Genomic DNA, 25,264 nt, shown 5'->3' with positions numbered 1-25,264 from the left:
AGAGGGTACTGTGCATTCACACAGAGAAGTGTAATGACAAAGATAATTACAGTTAAAAAAAATTATTTTAAATATGGTCAAAACTCTGTTAAAATCATGTATAAAAAAAAAATAAGAAAACAAAATACGTTTGCTCACATTTTTGTTCATTTGTCAGCTCATAGTCAAAAAAATGTAAGCTGGGTACTTAATTAAAACTGTATATTAAATAAAATTTGGCCTTAAAAACAAGATTAAAATATGCATTAGGGTACAAACATTAAGCCTTTAGAACCACTCTAAATGTGGTGGATGCATTAGTTTTCTTCTTTTTTCCTTTATTTTCACATGGTGATCTGACCAGTAGCACAATTCCTGTCTTAAGCAGGGTACACACAGTCCTAGTAAAAGCTGGTTCCACATGTGTACAAATGTCCTTCTGACAGAAGCCGATCTACGGACTGGTGTTTGTCAAAGTTTTATGCTGGGAAAACCAGCATCTGAACAGTACTCACAGCCAATAGCTATGAGCCCACCATATTTAGGGATTGGTAAACTGCATGAATTAGGAATAAAGTCTATCCCTCTATAGTGTGGACATGTCTCAATCTAAAGCGCTGAGTGTCATTTCTCTCTGCTGCCTCGTACCTGTGCTGTCTGCTTGAATCATGTCTGACAAGTTTTCCTGGCACCGAGAGAAAAAAAACGTAATGGGGAGGGATCTCCAGCACACATCCTGTGATTTACAGCCTCAGCTCTGTTCCTGTGTGCTGAGTGTAGGGGGATATGTCCTTTCCCTCCAGTCAGCTCTTACAGCTCATCTCGCTGAGCTCTGCAGTGTGTAATTTCAACGCTCCATCCCCTGATTTCTGAAAGCTCAGACAAGCTGTCTAAATTCTGGACTTTTAGAGACTTTGTGGAGAATAGAAGACTACACATAAACAGGTACACTATTTGTAGGAGGATTTATTTAATCTCTGTGTATCACTTGAGGCCAGTCACTTCACTGGGTATTAGATTGTACTCTCTAACGAGCAGGGCCCTCTGTTTCCTATTGTACCAAATTGTATTGCAACTGTAATGTCTACCTTCATTTTGTAAAGCACTGCGCAAACTGTTGGCAATTTTAAAAAATCCTGTATAATAATAATATGTAAGGATTTACAACCACTTTAAGTTTGGTGATCCAGGTTCAGCATAGCAACTTGTCTACTAGTATATTCAGAATAAAGGGGCAGCCTTCATGTTTTGTTTTTTTTCAGGAAAGGTCAACATGTCAGTGCCCCTGTTTCTCCTTGGAGACTTTTTCATTTATTAGCTTATTAAATCCTCCAAACAACAGTGAAAGCTTTCATAAATATCTGCCATGAAAACAGGCCCTCTGTTTGTATACTGCACTCATAGTAACCGATTAATTACTGGTTTTGTTTGATGGAGTATTAGACAAGATCTTTTCATGTAATTACAAGCCTGTCCATATCTCCCACAGTCCTAATTCCAACTGACTTTGCACAAGCTCTGCGTAATTCAGCTAGCATGTTAGTGACAGCACAGCCACATGTGTTTTGGGTTAAACGGTGTTAAACTGTGCAGCCAAAAGTCCGTGCAGCAGACGAGTATCCCTTCTCGACTGTAAACTATGTACAGTATGTTATGTCTAAAGGTACTTAATCCCGGCAAATTACAAGATGTCTTGTACTGCGACATCACTTGCTTTTGTTCCAGTTTCCTGGAAAATAAGAAACTGTCATACTTATATTTCATTTGACATCAATGGAAAAATCCAATTTCGTCATTGAGCAAAATTGGCCTGCAATTTGGAAAGGATGTGGGGAAAATGACAAAAAGGACAAATTTCACCTTATACCTCCTGATTGAATTTGCATTGGCAAAAGCATTAGACAGATGCTTGGGAATGTTTAAGTCACAGTTCAATAGTTTGGAATCCCCGTTAAGCTATGTATGTTAATCATGTATTTTATCTAAACTATAGGTAAAAAGCTGAAAGCACCATTAAATTTCATTTATGAGAGCTGTATTACCTAGAATTGGAAGGTTTTAAATGCATGGTCCATCCAGGCCTAGGATTTACACAGCTCAGCCTGAAAGCACAAGCACAGTTTTGACATTACTTTTCTTTAGGGTATGCTATCTTCAGACTTCCCTGTGTGTACCACATGTCTCCTGAAGTTACAGTAAAATATACCATGTACAGTTGATAGCAAAATTCAGCTGGGATGGCTATGGCAGTAGAGAGAAATAAAGTGGGTAGATGATTTATTTTGCCTGACTATAAATGGAATCTTGTTTTTGTGTGGAGTTCCCTCAGCACATGTATATGCAGTATATCTGATTGGCTTCTAGTACTGGCCCTACAGCTCCCTCTCCCAGAGTGTTGTTATCTCTTCTTTGCATCACTTCACCATGTCTACAAATAGTCTTATAATAATAATAAAGGCATTCCCCCCATTATAACTATCCTTTCTTTTTTGTCTTCCCCTCAGGGCAGAGTGCACTTTTGTAATGAGTACTACAAGCAATCTTTGTTAGTACATACTGGGGAAGATGTACTAAAACTAGAGCACTCAGAATCAGGTGCAGCTGTGCATGATAGCCAATCAGCTTCTGTTAGCTGTCTGCCAGTCATAGAGAACTTCTCTTCTAACAGGAGAACTTCCCTATGACTGGCGGACCGTTAATATTGTACCTATCCACAAGAAGGTAGAAGCTTGCAATTACAAGCCAGTGAGTTTAACATCAACATGTAGTCAAGTTAATTGAATCACTCCTAAAAGAAGGATCATTGATCACATAAAAACACACAACTTGCTGGATCCAAAGCAGCATGGCTTTACCGAGGGTAGATCATGTCAGACTAATCTGATTGGATTTTTTTACTATATTACCAATGTTTTGGACTAGGGTGGTGCTGTGGACATAGCATATTTCAGCAAGGCATTTGATACAGTTCCACATAATGATCGAATACAAAAGTTGTACAAGCTTGGACTTAGCCCTTGGGTGGTTCAGTGGATATGCAGCTGGCTAAAGGATAGATACCAGAGTGTGGCTGTAAATGAGGTTCACTCGGAACAGAGACTAGTCACTAGTGGTGTACCGCAAGGCTCTGTACCAGGTCCTGTATTGTTTAATCTATATATAAGTGATATAACTAAAGGTTTGTTGGGTAAGGAATGTCATTTTGCTGATGACACAAAGGTGTGTCATAGGGTTGATATCCCTGGAGGTGTCTGTAACATGGAGCATGATTTGGCATTGGAAGATTGGTCAAAAAAGTGGAAATTGCAGTTCAATTTTTCTAAATGTAAAATAATGCACCTAGGGAAAAATAATCCCTTGAGTGAGTACAACATTGGGGGTACATTGTTGGCCAGCACCTCAGAGGAAGAGGACTTGGGGTACTTATTTCAGATGATTGCAAAATGAGCAAACAGTTTGGGTAGGCAGTGGGGAGAGTGAATAGGATTCTAGGATCACTAGAGGGGTCACCAGCAGGAGGAAGGAGGTCTTGATTCCCCTATATAGATCTTTAGTTAGACCTCTTTTAGAATACTGTGTCCAGTTCTGGAGACCACACTTACAAAAAAAGATATTGATAAAATAGTCCAGAGACGGGTAACAAAAATGGTGAAAGGTCTGGGGGATAAAACACATCAACAGTGACTTCAGGAACTTAACATGTACAGTCTGGAGGAAAGAAGGGAAAGGGGAGACATGATTGAAACCATGAAATACATCAAGGGAGTGAATAAGGTTCAGGAGGGCAGTATTTTCAACAGGAAACCAAAATCAAGAACATGGAGACATGACTCTAAACTAACTGGAGGAAAGTTCAAAACTAATCTCAGAAAGTACTATTTTACTGAAAGAGTAGTTTATGCTTGGAATAAACTTCCAGCAGAGGCAGTGAGCCAGTCAACAGTAAACAGCTTCAAACATGCTTATGACAAGCATACATCTATACTCAGACAAAAAAGTTAACAACCCCCACCCCCTCAAAGAAACAAAAAAAAAAACACACAACACCCCCCCCCCTAAAAAAAAAAACGCAAAACAAATGGGCAGACTCGATGGACCTCTCAGTCTTTTTCTGCCGTCACTTTGCTATGTTTCTAACTTCAGCTTGACAATAAAACCTGGAAGCTGATTTCTGTGCAGATCTGCACCAGATTTTGCATGCTCCAATTTTAGTAAATCATCCCTGCTGTGTTGCGTAGCCTCATTGAATTTCATATTACTGAAGGATTTGCTACTGGGATGTGCTATGCTTGGAAAGCCACATCCATGTGTATTCTAATGAGGCCATATGGCCCTGTGGACCGACATTCGACCCGTTTGTATAGCAGCATGTCTGACAGAAGATAGCTGAATGTCCGTGTTCTGTAGAACGGGCATGCTTGAAACAATCTGCCAAGTGACATCTCAACAGCACTCGCAGCCAATGGCTGCGAGCTCCGACTATACACACACCAACACAGCTTAAAAAGAGGAACAGCTGAAAGCTTTGTTTCTGTACTATGCTGACACTCTTCTGCTCTTGGACTTCATGAATGTGCAGAGGTCATTGGATCCAGCAAATGATGGCCATTTTACTGATCATAGAGACACTCATAGTCTATAAAATTGTTTGGAATTTACTAGTTATGCTTTGTCAATACAACAATCCCTGTTACAAGGCCATGCGGCTGAGGATAAGTGTTGTTGAGCTAGCGTTCTCATTCTCACAGTGCATCACCTACTGTTTTGTTACCATCCAGATTTTTAAAAACATTCTCAGAGAGCCTTGAAATGTTAGGCCAGTTGCAGAAACTATTATGAGGTAGTCGGTAACTGATCTAGCCCAATTCTTTACTCTTGTTGGTCAAACGATTTGCAGTGGTTTGACATACTGTACATGCAACAGTTATTTTGTATAAAGCATAGGCACCCTATACAAGTGGTCGAGTCATGTTATATACTGGCAGGGTGCTAGAGCAGTGGATGAAATATAAAAAAACTGTGTTGTATAATATGATTACGCCTTTCTGTGCAATAGAACCAATAACTTGCCCCTGTTGTAGATCCATCTTTCATCCTCTTGCACTTTTTTTGGACACATCTTTATAACACATGGAATTTTCTTGCCTCAAAATAGTAATCCTTAGGGTGTATCTTTGTCTTGTACTGCTATGTATAATGTACTGCAATTTATCCATGCACAGCTGAGAATGGCACAAATTCCAAGCAATTCTCATGGGTTATAAGTGGTTTATGGTACTATAATCTACTCCTCTCCCCTCTTTCTACAGACATTTCAAGGAGTTGAGTTACTTAAAGAATTCTGAAGAATCAATGTACTTGCTATTTCCATAGCATATATAAAACAATAAAGAACCTGTTTTACTTAAAGAATATGTCAACCAAGGGGCAGCTCCAAACAATATTTTTGGGGGTGCTGTGAGGGTGCTGAAAGTATAAGTAGGGGTGCTAATATGATGCACTTAGCGCCCTGCCTGCTGCTCTCTTGTGGGCTTGGCCAAAAGGTGGGTGTGGCCAAAAGTGGGTGTTTTTTCATGGTCTATTCCATTGTATAAACAAAATAGGATTTTGGGGCAAGATTGGAAATGGGACTAACAATAATGCCCATCATCACGTCATGGTCAACAATAACCCCAGCAAGCGTAAAGTCCAGAATAGCATAGATAACTTCCGGCATGGAACAACAATAATTTAGCCCCAAGCACAGAACAATAATTAACCTCCAGCACAGCACAATATTTAACCAACAGCATGGCAAAATAATATACCCACAGCACTGCACAACAATTAACCTCCAACACTGCACAATATTTAACCCTTTAGCATAGCGCAACAATTAACTTCCAGCAAAGCACACTATTAAACCCCAGCATGGTATAGTAACTCCCAGCACCGAAATTAAACCCCAGGAATGTGCATTATTAACCCCATAATTACACAGTAATTAACCCCAACATTAAATAATTACCCTCCAGGAGTATAGCAGTCAGTGTGCCCCCTTCAGTATGCAGTGGGGCAGTGAACAGTATGTAAAGGGAGCAGTGAGCAGTATGCGTTGGTCCAGTATATAGTGGGGCAGTGAGCAGTATGTAACGGGCAGTATGCAGTGGGGGCAGTGAGCAGTATGTTATGGAGCCAGTATGCAGTGGGGACAGTGAGCAGTATGTAGTGGGGCGGTATGCAGTGCTGGAAGTGAGAAGTATGTAGTCGGGGCAGTATGCAGTGGGTTCAGTGAGCAGTATGCAGTGGGGCTGTATGCAGCGAGGGCAATGAGTAGTATGTAGTGGAGCAGTATGTAGTGGGGGAAGTGTGCAGGGGGGGCAATGTGTAGTTGGGCAGTATGGACTGGGGGGCAGGGAGCAGTTTAGAGTGGGGGCAGTATGCAGTTGGGTCAGTGAGCTGTATGCAGTGGGACAGTGAGCAGTATGCAGTGGGGCAGCATGCATTGGTGGTAGTGAGCAATATGTGGTGGGAGCATTATGCAGTGGGTTCAGTGAGCAGTATGCAGTGGGGGCAGTGAGTAATATGCAGTGGGGGCAATGTGTAGTATCTAGTTGGGGCAGTGTGCATAGGGGGCAGTGAGCAGTATCCGTTGGGGACAGTATGCAGTGGGGGCAGCATGAAGTGGGAGCACCATGGAGTGGCACAGCTGGAAGCAGTTCCCTTCCAAGCTGTTTGTGTGCAGTCTACGAAGCAGGGTAGGGAGCTGAAGCATTACAGATGGAGGGAATTTGTTCAGAGGAAAAGTCTCTCCTCAGTCACTTACCACATGGATGGAAACTCCCAGGCTGCCATCTCTGCACCTCCTTCCTGTCCTCTCCCATTTTCAGTAGAGCAGCCACCTGTGTATGTGGGAGTTGTTGGCCACACCTCCTCCCCACCCACCAATCTCGATCAGCCGTAGAGATGCCACAGACAGAGAGAGAGAGAGTCTCTATGGGCTGCCAGTCATAGGAGGCTGATCGCCGGGCAAAGAAAGAGGCAGCTCCTGCAGGTTCTCCCAGCAACCGGATGGAGCCTGATCTGGCAGCGGACAACTGCCTATAGTCTATGGGCAGCCCTGGTTGCAAAGATTGGGGTGCTATAACACTTCCAAGCATCCACCTGGCGCCGCCCCTGTGTCAAACTAAAATTTCATATTCCTGATATGTGCCTGCTGTACCATGTGCTTGTATGAAAATGTATCCTGTTCTCTTTGTATTACTTTCTTTGTGTGAAATCCCTGGTGTTCCTGGCAGTCCCTCTGCTTTCCTATTAAAAACTGACCACACTAGGTAGGAGAGCACAGCATGGTCAGTTTTCTAGTTGTGCTGGGAACTCAGCCTGCTCCCCTCAAATAATCAGACTTCTGCTGACACCCCCCCCCCCCTCCACCACCCACCTTCTTGTGCACAGCCATTCACTGATCAGATCAGCATGCTGCTGTTTCTCCACGCCTAGCTCTCTATGCAGCCGAGAACAGATGGAGAAAAAGGTGTATATAATGGGTTTTGCCTTTGCCTATACACAAATGTTTTGCCTTTCAATTCTATTTTAAATTGAATGGGTTGTTTTACAAGGTGAGGATTCACAAATAGTTTAATTATTTTCTAAATATCCCTTTAATCATCTCCTGCCCGCCGTAGAGGGAAATGATGGACAGGCAGGAGCTCTCTTGTTCTGGGAGGACGTCATATAATGTCCTCCCAGTCTAGCTGCTCATGTGAGCCCCCTGGGGCGCGGTGATCGGTGATGCGCTGTGTCCCTAGCACACAGCAGATCACTGATCGCGGTATAGAGACCATGACATAGGTTATACCATGTGATCATATGTGTCCAATCACAGCTGATTACATGTAAACGGGAAATGCCGGTTATTGGCAGTCCTCTCCTCACGCTGACAGCGCGTGAGGAGAGGAGAGCTGGCAAGCAGCATTCCTCAGAGGGGACATCTACACTGATGATCAGGGCACTTATTATCAGTGCAGCCTCACCAGTGCTGCTTTCAGTGCCCATCAGTGCCAAATATCAGTGCCCATCAGAGCTGCCTTTCACTGCCTGTGATGCCTGTCAAGGCCCATCAGTGCCGCCTATCAGTGCGTCCTCATCAGTGCAGTCTATCATCTGTGCCAATCAGTGCTGCCTATCAGTGCCACACATTAGTGCCCGTCAGTTATGCCTGTCAATGCCCATCAGAACCGCCTGTCTATGCAGTCTATCAGTGCCCATCATTGTTGCCTTTCAGTACCCATCAGTGCCATCTATCAATGCCTATCAGTGCAGCCTCAACAGCACACATCAGTGAAGGAGAAAAATTACTTGTTTACAAAATTTTATAACAGAAACTAAGAAAATTTTGTAATTCTTACTTTGTTTGCAAAAAATAAAAACCCCAGTGGTGATTAAATACCACCAAAAGAAAACTCTGTCTCAAAAAAATGATAAAAATTTGGTTTAGGCACAGTGTTGCATGACCACGCAATTGTCATTCAAAATGCAACAGCACTGAAAGCTGAAAATTGGCCTGGTAAGGAAGGAGGTGAAAGTGCCCGGTAGGCAAGTGGTTAAAGGGTATAAATAAATTACATTGGACTACAGAGAACTCAGATCAAGGTGACCTGAGTGATTTTTATTTAGGCACAATGTTTGCTGGATAACAATATTATCTCACCGATTTGTTTTCACTCTTTGCTTTGAACTGCTTTTCAATACTTACTGAAATATTCAATGATCATTTTTTTAATGACTTTGTTTCGTGGCTTAGTATTTATTTATTGAGTTTCAAATCTTTTTTTTTTCCAGATTATCTTTAAGGATTGAGCCCGGAAACAGCTCACCTCGCCTAGTCTCCTCAAAGGAAGATATTGCAGGTATGCAGTGGATTAATAATATCATTTTTTAAGTAACTGTTAAACTTTAGCATATACAAAATTTGGGGGTCTATTTACAAATGTTCCAGCAAGATTTACACAACTGTTACTGAGGATTGACACATTTTCCAGTTGAATCCAGTTAGAAAAATGCACAAATTGTGGGTGAAAGTTGTGTGAATATTATGTGAAAAAACCCTTAGAAGGTTTGTGACCAGATAACCATCTGGATGGAGAACAAATTGTTTGAAATAAGAAATCAACAGCTTCGACTAGAAAGGCAATGTATAGTTCTAAAACAAAAACATTCTAAATGAATTAACAGCCTGGGGCCTTCATGTTATACAATCCGACATATGTACGTATTCTGCTGGCTTGACGTGAGTGACACAACAGAAGAATGCAGACTTTGTTCACAAATATTAGACTTTCCATATGTACGGGTTGTTTCTTGTGTTCCAGCCGCTGAAACCAAATAAAAGCATTTTTATGGTACGGGCAAAGAAGCCGATCTTTTTTACAGATTTACTGCACATGTGTAGTCACTTTTTTTCGGCAAAACAAAGGAACTTTAGATGGTTTGGTGGAAACTTTGTGGGCTGTGTTAATCCCAAATAAAATCTTCCCGGACTGGGAGTGGGGGTGTGAGGAGTTTGTTTACTCTGAACGTGACATGGGTGGAAATACAAGGATGCGTGTCACATTGGCATTTTTGTCAGTTTGTTTTTTCAGAAAAAATGAAAAGGAGAACTAACACTATACACCCTTCCCACCTCCTGGTCCTTGCTGTACTTACCTCTAGGGGTGCTGAGCTATCATTGCCCATGCAGCAGGTTCAGCAGTCCAGGGATTTGAAATCCCAGCTCTTCCAGTCTTCTCTGTGCAGCTTTTCTGGGATGGATCAGAGCGATTCTGAATGGTCAGCTCCAGCACAGATCCATTTCTCTGATCTGTCCCAGCAGCGCAGCACAGAAAAGAGGGAGAAGAGCAGGGATTTCAAATTCCCAGATCACTGGACAGGCTGCGGGGGCACTTAAAGCTATACAGTCCAAGAAGTACATTGCAAGTAATTGTGGAGAATGGGGGGGTGGAAAGGGTGTATGCTATTAGTTCACCTTTTAATTTTTTCTGAAAAGGTGAACTAACACTTTAGGTTATAGCAGGGCTCAAAATTAACTAATTGACATTAAAGTGTTACTAAACCCAGGACCCTGCATTCACTATATCTGGTGTCCCACAGTACACAGAACATGGAAGTGCAATTATTTTAGTAGATATAAACCGCTAAATACCTTTTCTCATCAGCAGTTAGAACAGTCTTGTGACTTTTACCAGTGTCCAACAAAGCACTAGTTACAGCTTGTAGGAGGAGTTTTCATTCTCCTGTAGGAGGATGCAGGACCCCGGACCATTGTCTGGAGAGTGCTGATTGACCCTGTGCTGATCACATGCACTCTCCCAAGAAAAAAAACTAGCAATGCACACCAAACTGAGCATGTACAGCCTGCTCCTGAGCCTCTGTTCTAAAAGGAAATATTTAGGAGACACTGGAAGAAGGGGAGGATCATAGAAGAGAGGATCAAACATCCTTTTTACACAATGTGGGGGATTAACCCCTTAGGTTCAACACTGAGTATTACAATAATGCTATACTGAATATACAGACAGATTTTACTGTTGTGGGTTTAGTAACACTTTAAACATTACATTGCGTAAAGTAGTATTAAACCCAAAATCCAACGTTATGCAGATGGGCAGTTTAAAGGATGATGTAGGTGTTTTACAAGGGGAATTAGCCAATACCATTTTCTTCTTTGCATTTATGCTTTTCATTTCCTTTTTTCCTCCCCTTACTGATTTTCTTCTTAGTAGAAAATGTAAGATTATAGACAATGAAGAAACCCATAAAGATTATGAATGTGGTCAGAGACTCGGGAGTCCCAATGCTGATCACGGCTTTGCTTCTCTTTCACAATAGACACAGTGTATGTAGCAAAAAAGATTTTCCTCTCACTTTGGTTGGAAGCTTCCTATAACATTATGTAAAGCTGCTTACATGGCCTACTTTATATCCTTCATAATGATATTATTAGTGGTGCCAGCTTTCTGGTTTTAATGTGAGTTTTTTTTTGTTTTGTTTTTTTTTGTGGCTGACCTCAAATGTTACGGCTGTTAAATGTCAAATTTTTAAAGTCTCTCATTGCTTACATGATCCTACATCTAGAATTATGTCTGTTGTTAAGTGAGCGGGGATTAACAGGGAAACCCGTGACAGGTTTTTATTCTAGTCTGTATTGCCATTTGTGGAGATATTTCCCCTAATTTTCTTTTCCCAGTGACAGGACTCGTACATGAGGGAAAGTCCTGCTATATTGGTTAGAATTCCAGTTTATAGTACAGCATGCCATCTTCAGACTTCCCTGTGTGCACTGTACCTCTCTAGAGCAGTGGTTTCCAAACTGTGGCCCATAGGCCAAATGCAGCCCTTTACTTGCATGTACACAGCCTTTGGGGCACTGTTCCTCACACGGATACGAAGCACTATTCCTCCCACAGACACCAGTGATGGGGCTCATTCTTTCCACTGACACAATGACGGAGCCCTACTCCTTTACTGACATCAGTGATGCATTTTTCCTTCCATTGGCACAAATGATGGGGCACTCTTCCCTTCACTGACACCAGTAATAATACATTTTTCCTTCCACTGGCAACAATGATGATGGGGCAGTATTCCTTCCACTGACACCAGTAATGGGACATTTTTCCTTCCACAGGCACAAACAATGGGGCACTATTCCTTCCATTGACACCAATGATGGAGCACTATTCCTCCCTCTGCACAATGATGGGGCACTAGTCCACCCCACTGACACCAGCGACAGGGCATTGAATCTCCCACTTTCCCAATAATGGGGCACAATTCCTCCAAATGAAACCAATCCTGAAACATTGTCTACTCCCTCTGGCACTGGGGCATTTTCTACTCCCACTGGCCACAGTCTGGCCCTCCTAAGGTCTCATGGACAGTAAACTGGCCTTAATTTAGAATGTTTGGAGACCCCCGTTGTATACTTTATAATGCACAATAGGTAAAATGCAAGTGGGATGGCTACTGCAGTAGAGAAAAACAAAGCCAGTGGATTATTCAATCTGTCTGTAGCTGAAATATATTTGTGTGGAGTACCCTCTTTAAATAGCCCATGTAAATAAATTGAAAATGTGGATTTTAGAAGAGTTAAATGATGCATATTAATGAAATGAATGTGAATAAAGCGATTAATTTATAACACTGACCTTTAAGACCATGTCCTTGGAACAGGAATCGTTAGCCGTGTTCACATATTTTCATTCCAGAGGGCAGATACTTGTAGCAAAGCCATTCTCTTAAATCTTGGTCACTTGGGGCCATTGTCCGATTAGCAAAGTATTTTAAATGTTTTCATCACTGGCGAGTTGAGCAATGCTCATAATTCTGTATCAGCTTGAAATTTTTTTAAGATTTATTTTCACTAAATCAACACTATCTGTCCTTGCGTTCAGAACTTTCTTGGGTCAAAAGTACAAAACTGCTGAAACTAACAATACAGGGCTTAAAAGGTGACACAAATTGTGTGGGATTCGGGGGGGTTGAATTTTATTAAATCTTTACCCCAAAGGTGCTGTGCAAGTAAAGTGTAGGTTCACCTACAGTTGTTTGCATTGGAGGGTTCAAACATTGTGATGGTGTAGGTAAAGTCACAGCACCTCACATGACTCCAATTGAAGTTTTTTCAGCAAAGACGCTCTGTGTAAAAATATTGTAGATAATTCAGCTGTGTGTATTGAATTTTGAGGCAGAATTCCCTTTTTCTGGAATTCCTTCTGAAAATTAGCGTTGCACATTTTGGTATGTGAGTGCCTAGGTATTATGCCACTGCTGCCTCTGACTGCTAGTCTAAGGTGATTCAAGTTGAGATTTGGTGAGGCTACTACTGTGTTGTCCCTCTTCGCCTTGCTGGAGGCAAGCAAAGCCTTGCCTCTACCAAAGATGACCATGCTTACACAGAGGCACAGCACAGAACAAAGCGTGAAAAATCAGTAATTGAGAAAATATCAGCTGAAGGGAGACCACAGGCAATACTGGTGACTAGTCCTTTGCCCTCTACCTGTCTTTTTCTGGGCAACGTTTTTAAAGTCCAGTTCTTTCTTTAGCACCCAGTAATATATTGGACATATTCTTGTTTTATCTAGTTCCTGTGAAATGTTAGTAGATAAGTTAGCTCTTTGTTCTTTATAGCCCATCTCCAGGACAGCTAAACATGTTCCCTTGCAGTGGGGCTGCTCCCAATCTGCAAGAGTTAAAGTAGAACTACAGGCAAAACTTTTGTTTTCATTTTGGAAAGCGTAAGGGAGGCTTATAACCCTTGTCATTTTATTTTGCCATATATGTCCCATTTGGGGAGATGTACCTTTACTTCCTGTCCTGTAGCCAGAAGAGGAAGTTAGGGAAAATCAAATTAAGGGAATTCCTTTAGAACCCTTGGTCACCAGCACTGGTGCCTCCATTTAAAAATTTCTCCTCTATAATTTTTCTAGAGACAACCCAAAATTTGTGGTTTTCTTTTACTTTCACTTTCGATGATAATGGTAAACAAGACAAATAGAGAGGGTGAATCTCCTTAATGGGCCCAGACTGCAATAAAACAGGTGTTGTAAAACGGGGTGTAAAAGCACTTTTACTTACCTGATCCTCCACTTCTACAACAGATGGTGCTTCAACAGTCGACTGTTCTTTGGCGTCCAGTGCAGGTCTATGGGCCCTGAATTGGTCTTACTGATGTCAGAGGCCCTTAGACTGCTGGAGCGCAGGAAAAAAAAGCTGCCGGGATGGTCTAACAGCTTGGAGAAGCCAGTGGGAGAGGAGGAAAACCTGCTGTACCTAGTCCTCAACATAAATGAGCAGTTAACCCACACAGTGTGGATGCAGCTCCACTGCAAGGAAGGACTTTTAGTTTTCCAGGAGTTTAGCTTTGAGAAATTATTTTACCTCCTTCCTTGGCTCGTGCAGTTGGATTGGAGGTGTGATAATTATCTGTTGATGCATTAAGAATGGTAGTATGGTATAGTATCTGTATTTTCTGTGACATCATTGGTGGTGGGCCCACTGACATTGTGGCTTTGGATATGTTACAAAGAGGAAGTCAGTATGGAAGAGAGCAAGGAGCAAAGACGTAAGAACAATACCTGAAATAACTCAAGAACTGTACAGAGGAATGATATCAAGCTGTATGAATATTATGAATATAATTTATATATTCAATGTAACTAAGCAAAGAGAGCTTAAAAACCAAGTGCCTGTTTATGAGCCATCTGACATCTTAGAATTGGTTGGGAGCTCAGTAACCGGTCTTTATTTAAAATAACAATGTGTGGATGGTTCCGCTTAGGTACATGTGATTCACTGAGGCAGCTAGAAACCTATCATTAATCCATCACAGCCAGGACACAGCTGACCACAGCCTAGACAACAAGCTGTTGGCCCACCACAAGCCAGTTAATGGAGTGTGAGGAGCTGCTCTTACCTCCCAGATCATTTATAAATGGCACCTCCAGGAAGAATTCAAGAACGGACAACTCAGCCTCCCTTTGTACATTCATTCTTGTCTTATGGTCTGTTCACACCATTGAATTAGCAAAATCATATGGATTTTCCTCAAAGGGCATAATGCCTTTTTGGAGTATTTTTTTAACGTGTTGTGTTACTTTTGATATGTGTTTTACATGCATGTTGTGTAATTTTGACATGTATTTGTCCTTTTCATCTTTTATTTTCCTGACTCCATTTTTCAGGTTGTGATTATTATTGTTGGAAATATGGACATGTAACTTGAAAAATGCTCTAATTAAAACACGTATTGCATTTTCTGTGCAACAGTCTCCTCTATAGACATTGAGATAGGCCATTCCAGTACACTAGCAAAAAGATAAGTGTCTGAATAGGATGGACTGTCTTACTGTAATCACATGTTCCTTCCTAACGAAAATAGAAACTACATTCATCATAATCCTACCAGAAATAAAAGGAATTCTCCAAAAGAGAAACCCCTACTGCAGTCCAGCAGTGGGCATTGTATGAGATTTCATACAGCATGCAAGAGAAGACTTAGGCAGTGGAAGGAGCAGACTCCTGCAGATGCACAAAGTGTTTCAGGAGAGAAGAGTTAGTGGAAGGAGCAGAGTCCTGCAGCAGAGTGTTTTAGGACAGGAGAGTGCTGTTCTTATAGCATACAGTGGTGTGAATGGGGATGGGGACACACATAACATGGATAGCATTACAGTCTCAGGAGGTAAGTGGGAAGATGTATACTGAGTGCTAGATGATTGAGCACAGTTCTATGGTGGCGTATTTCAGAAGTTGTAAGCATTTGTGGTTTTTATTTTTCCTATTCAAGTTTTTTCTGTGTGTAATCTTTTAATGTGTGAGAGAGCAATATTTATGGCAGATACAGAGGAAAAGGAGGACAGAGGTGGTCAGCTGTCACTCACAACCTGCCCCTGGAATATAATCAAATTCTGTCATTCTTCATCAACTATACTATGACAGGTGGTAGAGTGGCTAGCCTACACACTGGTGACACAGAACATATTGTACCCCTGACACCTTCTGTGCTGACATACAAAGATACCTTCTTACCACTCAATTCGGGCATTTACAGGGAACATGATTAATATTAAGGGCTAAACTCCTCTGCCCAGGCTTTGGAAAGGTCATTGATGGGGTAGATTCTTTAAAATAGTTGACATGGCTAGAAAATTACTTCCTTTTCTATGTTGAAATTATTTTGTAGCTAGTTAATCTCTCTGTGATTTACCACAACTTTAGTTTGTGGACACCTTACCATCAAACTTATAAAAATTTGTTGGACATCCTTTTTTTTTTTTTTTTTTTTTTTTTTATTTAAATATTTATTGAATTTTTCATGTTAATACAAGTACCAAAAAAGGGAAATAATTCTCATACAAATAGACATTTATAACATTTCTATCTTTCCCTTACTAAAAACTCTTTTCTTTCCCATCCCACTACCCCCCCTTGCCACCCTCATCCCCCCTCCTCCCCCTCTGCAGACTCTAGCCCATTCTAATCACTTGAGGCTTATTAATTTTTTGCTAACATCCTAGTTCATATTTTCCTATATTTCTCTTTCAATCCCGCTCTTTCCCACTTTTCCCATCTCCTAAAATAAACTCTCATCCTATCTTCCTGCATATGGTATGATCTTTCCATTCTACCTATCTGGTTTACTCTATTAATCCAGTCTTCCTCCTTCGGTACCTCAGATCTCCGCCAAAACTTGGGTATCAACCCTTTCGCCGCATTCAAGAAGTACCATATACCTGAATCTTTATATTTATTTACTGATGTCTCCACATTGTGTAGGAGGCACGTCGTTGGGTCTAACCCTATGTCAATTTCAGTTATTTCTTCAATCAATTTGACTATTATCTTCCAAAAAGCCTGGATTTTCGGACATTCCCACCACATGTGAAACACCGTGCCCATCTCTCCACATCCTCTCCAACACATATTTGAATTTTCCCCATTCATTTTGTGCTCTACACTCGGTGTGATGTGCCATCGTGTCGCACACTTATAATTAACCTCAACCTCTCTCATACTAACATTATCATGTATCAATCTAAACATCTTTCTCTGTCTATCTTCATCAAACCCAACACCCATATCCCTTTCCCATTTTGTTATAAAAGTTAACTTTGTGTTTGTGTCTAATTCTGTGAGTATTCTATACACTTTTGAAATACCGTGCTTCCCGTCCCTCCGTGTCTCTAACAACCTTTCAAACATATTCCACTCCTGTTTTAGTCTCAGGGGTTTCGGTAGATTTCCAATAAAACATTTCAATTGATGATATTTCCACTCATCTATTCTAGTAAAAATATCTCCCTTCTTCTCTATTAAATCTTTAAGTGATCTCAATTCCCCATCCACCAAGACATCTCTCAGTTGGGTATCCTCCTTTCTAAACCATCTCCCTGATATCTTATTCTTTCCCGGGGGAAAGTACTCAGTATTTGTGAGAGGCATTAATATAGAATTAAATTCCCATTTCATGTTTTTGTGTAAATTGTCCCATACCCTAAAGACATTTAAAGTGTAGATACTTGTGCTTTCTTTACTTCCCCTGAACTGTGGTGGAACCCATATCATCTGACTCAATCTAATGCCACTAAGATCATTTTCAATTGTTACCCAACTTTTCCCCTTATGGTTAAATGTCCAGTCATATATTCTTGCTAAAACCACTGCTTTATAGTATCTCTTGACATCTGGTAGACCCAATCCCCCTTTCTCTTTAGTCCTACTCAATGTTTCATATGCTATTCTAGGTTTTTTATTCTTCCATATGTATCTTGTTAACATTTTTTTCATTATCTTAAAGAAGGCTTCTGGAATTTTAATTGGTACCATTTGAAATCTATACAGTATTTTAGGCATAATTACCATTTTGACTAGGTTTATACGTCCTATCCAGGATGGATTTCCTCCTTCTAGTCTTTTTAAATCTTCCCTGATCTCATTTATCAAAGAGATATAGTTTAATCTATACAAATGCTTGGATGAGGCAGTGAGTTTTATTCCTAGATATTTTATCTCTTTTTCTCTCCATATAAAGGGGAATTCTTTTTGTAGTTTTTCTTTTTCATTCTTTGATATATTAATATTCAAGATCTCTGTTTTCGTTGGGTTAATTTTTAAATTTGTTGGACATCCTATTCCATAACCATGGGTGTTTTTATGACGTTAACCCCCTTCCCCCTACGATAGCCTGTATTCTTCCAGGAAGCCTTTCCACAAGATTTTAGAGTGTGTCTGTAGAAATTTCTGGCCATTTGTGAGGTTGGGTACTGGTACTGGTTTGAGAACACATGTCTCACAATTGGTGTTCCAGTTCATCCTAAAGATGTTTTTACGGTAAAGGGTCAAAGCTCTGTGCAGGCCACTCGAGTTTCTCCCCACAAACTTGTCAAATAATGTCCTTGTGAAGCTGGCTATATGCAATGTTTAACAAGCATGCTGGAATAAAAACGGGCCTTCCCCATACTGTGGCCAGAAGGTTAGATGGAAGCACACAGTTTTTACACAACAATTAGTAACGTTATTTTAGCTGTGCGACTTTAACTCAGATTTCATTGGGCTCATCTTTAATTAAAACTGTTACTTTTTTAAAAATATGTATTCTAATCCTGTGTTAGCATTGTGAATTGAGCCTTTTGTATGCTGTAGCATTAACAGTACCCTGTAAACAGGTGCTTACAGTTGTTGCTGTTGTACTAGATAGTATTCTAGGCTGCCCAGGTGAAAAGGGGTTAACTCAGGTTCTGCAGTTTCCCAGGCTTTTCTGAAAAATGTGCTCAAGGGGCTGCCATGGCCACATGGGTAAAAGATCAAGAGGCTGATCATGAAGATGTAACTGCTTGCAACCTTTCAAAGCACCCGCCAGGGGACTCCATCTGGGACAGGACTCTTCCAGACCTGGACTTTACCTCGGGAAGGTATGCAAAGGCAGCCTGAGGATAGATAGCTAGGAAAGACTGTTTATGCACTTTGGACTGTACTGTTGATCATGTCCAGTAAAGTTGTTACTAGTTCAAATGCCTGTTCTGATGTTACTACAATGGGGTTCATGGTGGTAAATGGCGTATCTAGAAGAGCAAGGCCTGTAAGCACATATGGGGTTAAGAAGAAGGAATGGAGGGCCATCACGAAGGGTAACTCAGCAGAGGAGTTGGTGGGAAGTGTGTAGCTGCTACGGGTAACCATGAACTGGTGGGAATGTAATGGCAGCCAGACAGCGGAGATTGGTACTAGGCATAGGTGATGGGTCCTCCGGTAGCGAGGGGGTTGGTGCTCTGATCCCCTCCCTAGTGGTTGGTTCCCCATAAGCAATCAGGACAGAACCAAGGGTACGGAGGCCCCATGAACCTTGCCACAGGTATGGTAGAGTAAACAGTTATATAAGTGCGCGCATGAGGTCCGTGCTTTGTGCATGGTAGTACCCTATTCTGTCACCGGGAGAGAGGTGGCAGAGACATGCTGGACTGGTGGAGCAAGACACAGGCTCAACGTTGTCCCCCTCTAAATGCTACATCCTGGAAGACGAGATGTGCAGCAATATGGAATTGAGTGTTTCACAGGAGGAAGTTGCATGTTTTTACACAGCTGCACGGATCACTTCTAAGCCGGGGTTACGTCTTAATGTTGAAGTCACATAACCGTGGCCCTGCCTGGTCCTTGGCATTGGTGAGTGCATACATGAGAAGTGGTACCCCCATGTACAGGGCGAGTAGGCCCTGTCCACAACCCTTTACTGGAAACACACACCTATACAGTGCTCAGCATAAATGAGTACACACCAACAGATTTATCAGAAAACCTTTACTTTCCTTTCAGAATCAACATTTTCTATGGGATACCATACTACAAAATACTCCCAAAAATGAGGGCCATTGATTGCAAACAATATTTGTTCATTTGCACACACAAAAAAGTATTTTTCCTAACAAATTCATTCAAGACCATGTTGCAAAAATAAATACACCCCTTAGGAGCAAAGCTAAATTTTAGACAGCAAAATCCTAACAAGAATTCAACTACAGGTGAGTCTAACTATTCATTAAGCAGGTGTCCAGCAGACAGTTGATTATAAAAGGGTGTTACTTAACAAAGAAAACCCCTTCCCATTTCATGCTGTCAGCAATGGCACCCCATGGAAAAGAAATATCAAAAGGCCTGAGAAAGAAAATAATTTAATTGCACAAGAAAGGTGAAGGCTACAAGAAGATCAGCAAAGCTTTACTTAGGCAGAATACTGTAGCAAATTTGATACAAAAATTTAACAAAGATGGAACTGCAACCATCTCACAGAGACATACAGGCCGTCCGTGGAAGTTAACACCTCAACAGGAGCGTCTTCTAATGAGAAGGGTTGAAGAAAATCACTGCAGTTAGCTAAAGAAGTAGAAAGCCAGACTGGGGTAATTGTTTTCCATGACACAATACGGCATACACTGCAGAGGAATGGCATGCGTTGGTGTCCTCCACGAAGGAAGCCTTGCCTAAACCCCATGCATAAAAAAGCCCGCCTAGGACTGGCCAGGGCTCATGCTGAAAAGAATACGACTACTGGGACTCTCTACTCTGGGGTGGTGAGACCAAGATAAATGTTTTTGGAACTAATGGCTTCAAAACTGTATAGCGTTGCAAAGATGAGGATTACAAAGAAAAATGCATGGTGCCTACAGTGAAACTTGGTAATGGCAGTGTCCTTCTGTGGGGCTGCATGAGTGCTGAGGTGTACTCATTTATGCTGAGCACTGTATGTGTGTGTATATATATATATATATATATTGTTTTGCAGTCTGAAATAAAGCCAGACACAATTATTGTTTTATCCAGCTATATTAACTCAGGGCAATCTATAACATCCAAGTAAAAGATATATTACCAACATTTCAGAAAAAGGAGAGTTGGAAAAAGGATCACCCCCCTCCTAAAAATGACTTGTGAACACAATCAGGTGTAGCCAATCACCTTCTCAATGGCACATAAAGCCATTTGACTTTTAACTGTGATCAGCAGTGGTCATTTTGATTAGAGCAGTATGAAAAGAGCTTCCTTGGAGCATTTCAGTCCCTGATGGTGCAACTGGAGCAAACAGTCAACTATGGGTGGCAAGGCACTATCAAAAGATCTCCGGCAGAAAGTTGTGGACAGGCACAGGTCAGGAGATGGATCCAAAAAACATTTCGAAGGCGTTATCAATGCCTAGAAGCACAGTGAAGTCTATTATTAAGAAGTGGAAGGTGTTTGGTACAATACAGACCCTCCTTGGATCAGGACATTGCACCAAACTGCATGAAAGAGCCAGGAGGAAACTGGTCTGAGAGGCTACCACGAGGCCTACAGCAACTCTAAAGCAGTTGCAGGAATACATGACAGAGTGGTCATTGTGTGCATGTGACAACAATATCACACATTCTCCACAAAGATATAGGAGGGTTGCAAATTAAAAAAAAAAAAGATGCTCCTCAAGAAAGGCCACATGCAGTCACAACTGAGCTTTGCCAAAACACACCTTGAAGATTCTGAGGCCACATGGAAAAAGGTGTTATGATCAGATGAGACTAAAATTGAATTATTTGGCCTCAACACTAAACAATATGTCTGGCAGAAATCCAATAACATAATTCCAACAGTAAAGCATGGAGGTGGTAATATCCTGTTATGGGGGTGTTTCTCTATAGCGGGGACTGGAGCACTTGTCAGGATAGAAGGAAATACGGATGGAGCAAAATACCATCAAAATCTTGAGAAAAATCTGCTGCCCTCTGCCAGAAAGTTGTCAATGGGAAGAAGGTTTACCTTCCAACATAACAATAACCTAAAGCACACAGCAGAAATGACCACACAGTGGTTGAAGGAGAAAAAGGTGAATGTCCTTGCATGGCCTTGTCAGAGCTCAGACTTAAGCCCCATTGACAATCTGTGGAATGACTTGAAGACTGCAGTCCACACACGGTCACTATCAAATTTAACTGAACTTGAGCAGTTCAGCAAAGAAGATGGGCAAATATTGCAATGTCTACATGTGCAAAGTTAGTAGAGACATATCCCAACAGACTTAAGGCTGTAATTAAAGCAAAAGGTGGTTCAGCAAAATACTGACACAATATGGTGATCCTTTTTAATTTTGTAATTTTTTTTCTGACGTATTGGTGTTATATTTTGTATTTGGATGTTATAAGTTGCACTGAGTAAATATAGCTGGATAAAACAAAAATGGTGCCTGTCTTCATTTCAGGCTGCAAAGCAACAAAATGTGATTATTTTACAGGAGGGGTGATTCCACCACACTGCCCCGAACTACATCACTGACCTAATATCCACGTACCACCCAGCACGCACACTCCGCTCCTCACAAGACCTCCTTCTCTCTAGTTCCCTGGTCTCCTCCTCCCATGCCCGCCTCCAGGACTTCTCCAGGGTGTCACCCATCCTCTGGAACTCCCTGCCCCAACCCATCAGATTATCACCTACTCTCCTCTCCTTTAGGCGCACCCTGAAAACCCATCTCTTCAGGGAAGCCTACCCCACCCCCTGCTAACTTGCTGACCTCCTCCACTCTTCCTACCACTCCATCCCCCACAGCTATCTCCTCCTGTGCCACCATCCCCTCCCTCCTAGATTGTAAACTCGAAAGAGCAGGGCCCTCAATCCCCTCATGTTTTGCATTGTATTGTTATTGTTCTATCACATGTTCTGTCCCCCTTTGTAATGTACAGCGCTGAGCGAACTATTGGCGCTTTATAAATACTGTATAATAATAATAATAATAATAATTTTTTTCTATACCAACTGTATATATACACATATTGCATTTGGCCATGTGAACAAAGAGGCTTAGAGATTATTAATGGCTGGCTCTACTCTAGGTGCTAACCTGAAACCTTTCAGCTCAGATCAGCTGACCAAATGCCTACATTTGGCCGCATTACTATTACAATGACTGAAGAATGGTTCTTACAGTAAGTACATTCTAGTTACGCTCTAATACATATTATTTAAGTAATACAGTATTACCTGACGGATAAAATTGAGTCTTGCAGTTTCTCAACCTCAGTTTTCTGCCAGCAGAATTGGTGGGGGGACCCACCCAGCGACATCAGTGGTTTGGCTCATCCTGTGAACAAGTGGTTGTTTGGCTCTGAAGCTGTAATTTAGCGGTCATTGAAAAACATAGTACAGCACAGGATGGTCTAAACTCCCTAGGCTGTCATGTTCATTTATATTGCGGTTGTGGACTCCATTGCATGGATTATAAAACTCTTGTTGTTTTTGGGGGCTACATGCCAGCAAACTTAGTGCCAAACTGGACACATGAAAAAGTCGTATGATTCCCATGCAGATAAAGTTGCAGAAAAAGATCCCAATGAAAGACTTTCTTTAGGTGAAAATGTTAATGGTAGTGTTCACTGCGGCATGTGTAAATATCTTCTGGAAGTTTGCTAAATAAGATTTTTCTACATTAGCTGCTGTGGTAGGCTAACGGCAGCTCAAAGAACTACAGAACAATATACAAAATTTATATGGTTTACATTATGAAAATTATCTACTGATGTCATTTATTGTAAATGGTTAGCACTTCCGCCTGGCAGTACTAGGGTCATTGGTTCAAATCCCAACCACGGCACTACCTGCCTGGAGTCTGCATGTTCTCCCTGTGCCTGCGTAGTTTCCTCCCACACTCCAAAGACATGCTGGTAGGGTAATTGGCTCCTGTCTAAATTGTTCCTAGTATGTGTATGTATGGATGTGAGTTAGGAACCTTAGATTGCATGCTCCTTGAGGATTAGGGACTGATGTGACTGTACAATATACCGTACATGTAAAGCGCTGCGTAAATTGACGGTGCTATATAAGTACCTGTAATAAATATTTATAGATTGCACAGCAAGTAAATAAGAGCACCCTCAGAAACCTGGGGGGGGGGGGGACATACCAGCTTCCCTGCCCACACCACTGGGATCTGAACCCAGGACCCAAATGCTGCAAAACAGCACAATATTGTGATTGTTCACATCTGATTAGGAATGAAGAAGACATTTGCGCATTTGGAAGTATTCCCCAATATGCCTCCTTGTTTTTCAACTAAAATACCTGAAATAGCTGTGCATGCTATTGATAGACAATTTAACCTAGGCCAGTTTATAGCAGAATGTTCCAATGAGATTCCTGGAGAGGAAGTCAAAATGTGTACTGTGAGATACCACTGTCATAATTTATACCTTCAGTTTTGATTGGTTGATTAAAGTGGTACCCAAAACTAAAAATGTAATATATTGCAGTTTACCAATCGTTAGATGTGGTGGCTGCATTTGTTTTCTTTTTTTAGGCTTTTTCCCTCCATTTTCACCTGGTGATCTGGCCAGTAACACACCTCCTGTATTAGAGCGCCCCCGTACTGAATGAAGGAGCGCCTTTGGATAACAGATTTGTTAATCCGGGGGTAGGGGAGTATTACATGTGCTAGCAGATATAGATACACTAATACTTTATAATCAGTTACAGTACACAGGGTTTTTTTTTACCTTTTGAATTAAAGGTATTACATGAATAAATAAAAGCTGATCAATGTAAGCACCCCTATTGGTGGTAAATAATTTTTCTCAACCATCTAACTGCGACATTTGCATGACAGCTTATTCTATTGAAAAACAACAGACTTACAGGCCAGATCACTTGGTGAAAAGAAAAGAAAAAAAGCCTAAAAAAGAAAACTAATGCAGCTGTCATGTCTAAGGATTTGTAAGCTGAATTATAAAAAATGTTTTCTTTTTGGTTTTGTACCATTTTGATTATTAATCTTGATTTCCAAAGTGTCGACAACCTTTGTATGTAGGAGCGTAGAGGTGACATCAGCACAATATTCTAATGCACGTACAGAGAAATTTGGCAGCTGAAATTGTGTTATAGACAATGGCGTAAGGAGGGGAGAAGTGTGTGAAAGTCTTGTACCAGAACAGAGGTGTGAATTAAGAATATATCTTCTGAGATGATAGGTCTGGAGAGAGTGTTGAAAATCTCAGAGGGTTGTTGAGCACCTGGAAGTACAAGGAATGAAGTTCAGAGAAAGGGAATGAGAGTCCTACATAGTACATAGTGACCAGTGAGAAGTGGAGACAAAGTTTCTGAAATGTTTAGTTTTTACTTTTTTTGGCACTATAAGTTTTTCTTCAGTGCTTTTTCAAGAGAACCCAGCACCCCAGTGAAGTAAAAGAAGAGTGCTAATCCATGGAAGTTATTAAAAACCTCAAACACCTGTAGAGATGCTAAACAGTGAAATCTATTAAAAACAAGATTGTGGTTAGCCACAGAATTAATAACAGAGGTTTTCTGTTACCTAAGTACGGGGCAGGAATTGGGGTGTCACCTGCCGTGATTTGATCCCTTCTGAATTCTTGATGTAATTAATTGTTTAATATCCTGCAGGAGATGTGGCCAAGACCCTTGGAGTACCAGCTTTTCTTTGTATGCCATAATTATACTAGGGGAGAAGGCAGCTTGCTTAGTCCCAGCAGTCGTCCTTTGGTACCCAAATCCATCCATCTCTCTTTCTTGCATGGTCTATATATGTATACATTTGTTTAAATAAATCTATCTCTGAGCAATACAACTTTTTTTTAACATGTCCTGTTAATCTTGTATCATTATGGTGTCCCATACATGTTTGGATCTAATTATTCAGGAAGTTACCAATTTGTGCTGAAGACAGCACCATGGGTTGCAGAAAAGAAAATTGCTTGATTTCCCCCATTAAAACAGTCAGTTTTGA

General features: G+C 41.2%; 1 protein-coding gene across 7 annotated transcripts in view; it reads left to right on the top strand.

Moving 5' to 3' along the window:
- The window catches only part of RALGPS1 (Ral GEF with PH domain and SH3 binding motif 1), a 577,572-nt gene that overhangs the window by 472,829 nt on the left and 79,479 nt on the right, over positions 1-25,264 (top strand). For all 7 annotated transcript variants that reach the window (XM_089675289.1, XM_089675287.1, XM_089675288.1 and 4 more), the window contains one exon: positions 8,800-8,867. In XM_089675289.1, the coding sequence (XP_089531415.1) occupies positions 8,800-8,867 (68 nt within the window). The remainder of the gene's footprint in view (positions 1-8,799; positions 8,868-25,264) is intronic.

Source organism: Staurois parvus, unplaced genomic scaffold, assembly GCF_062004578.1.
Source record: "Staurois parvus isolate SC_StPar_1 unplaced genomic scaffold, SC_StPar_1.0 ptg000154l, whole genome shotgun sequence".
Taxonomy (NCBI): domain Eukaryota; kingdom Metazoa; phylum Chordata; class Amphibia; order Anura; family Ranidae; genus Staurois; species Staurois parvus.
Note: the sequence above shows the minus strand (reverse complement) of the source record. Positions and strands in the feature narration are given on the sequence as shown.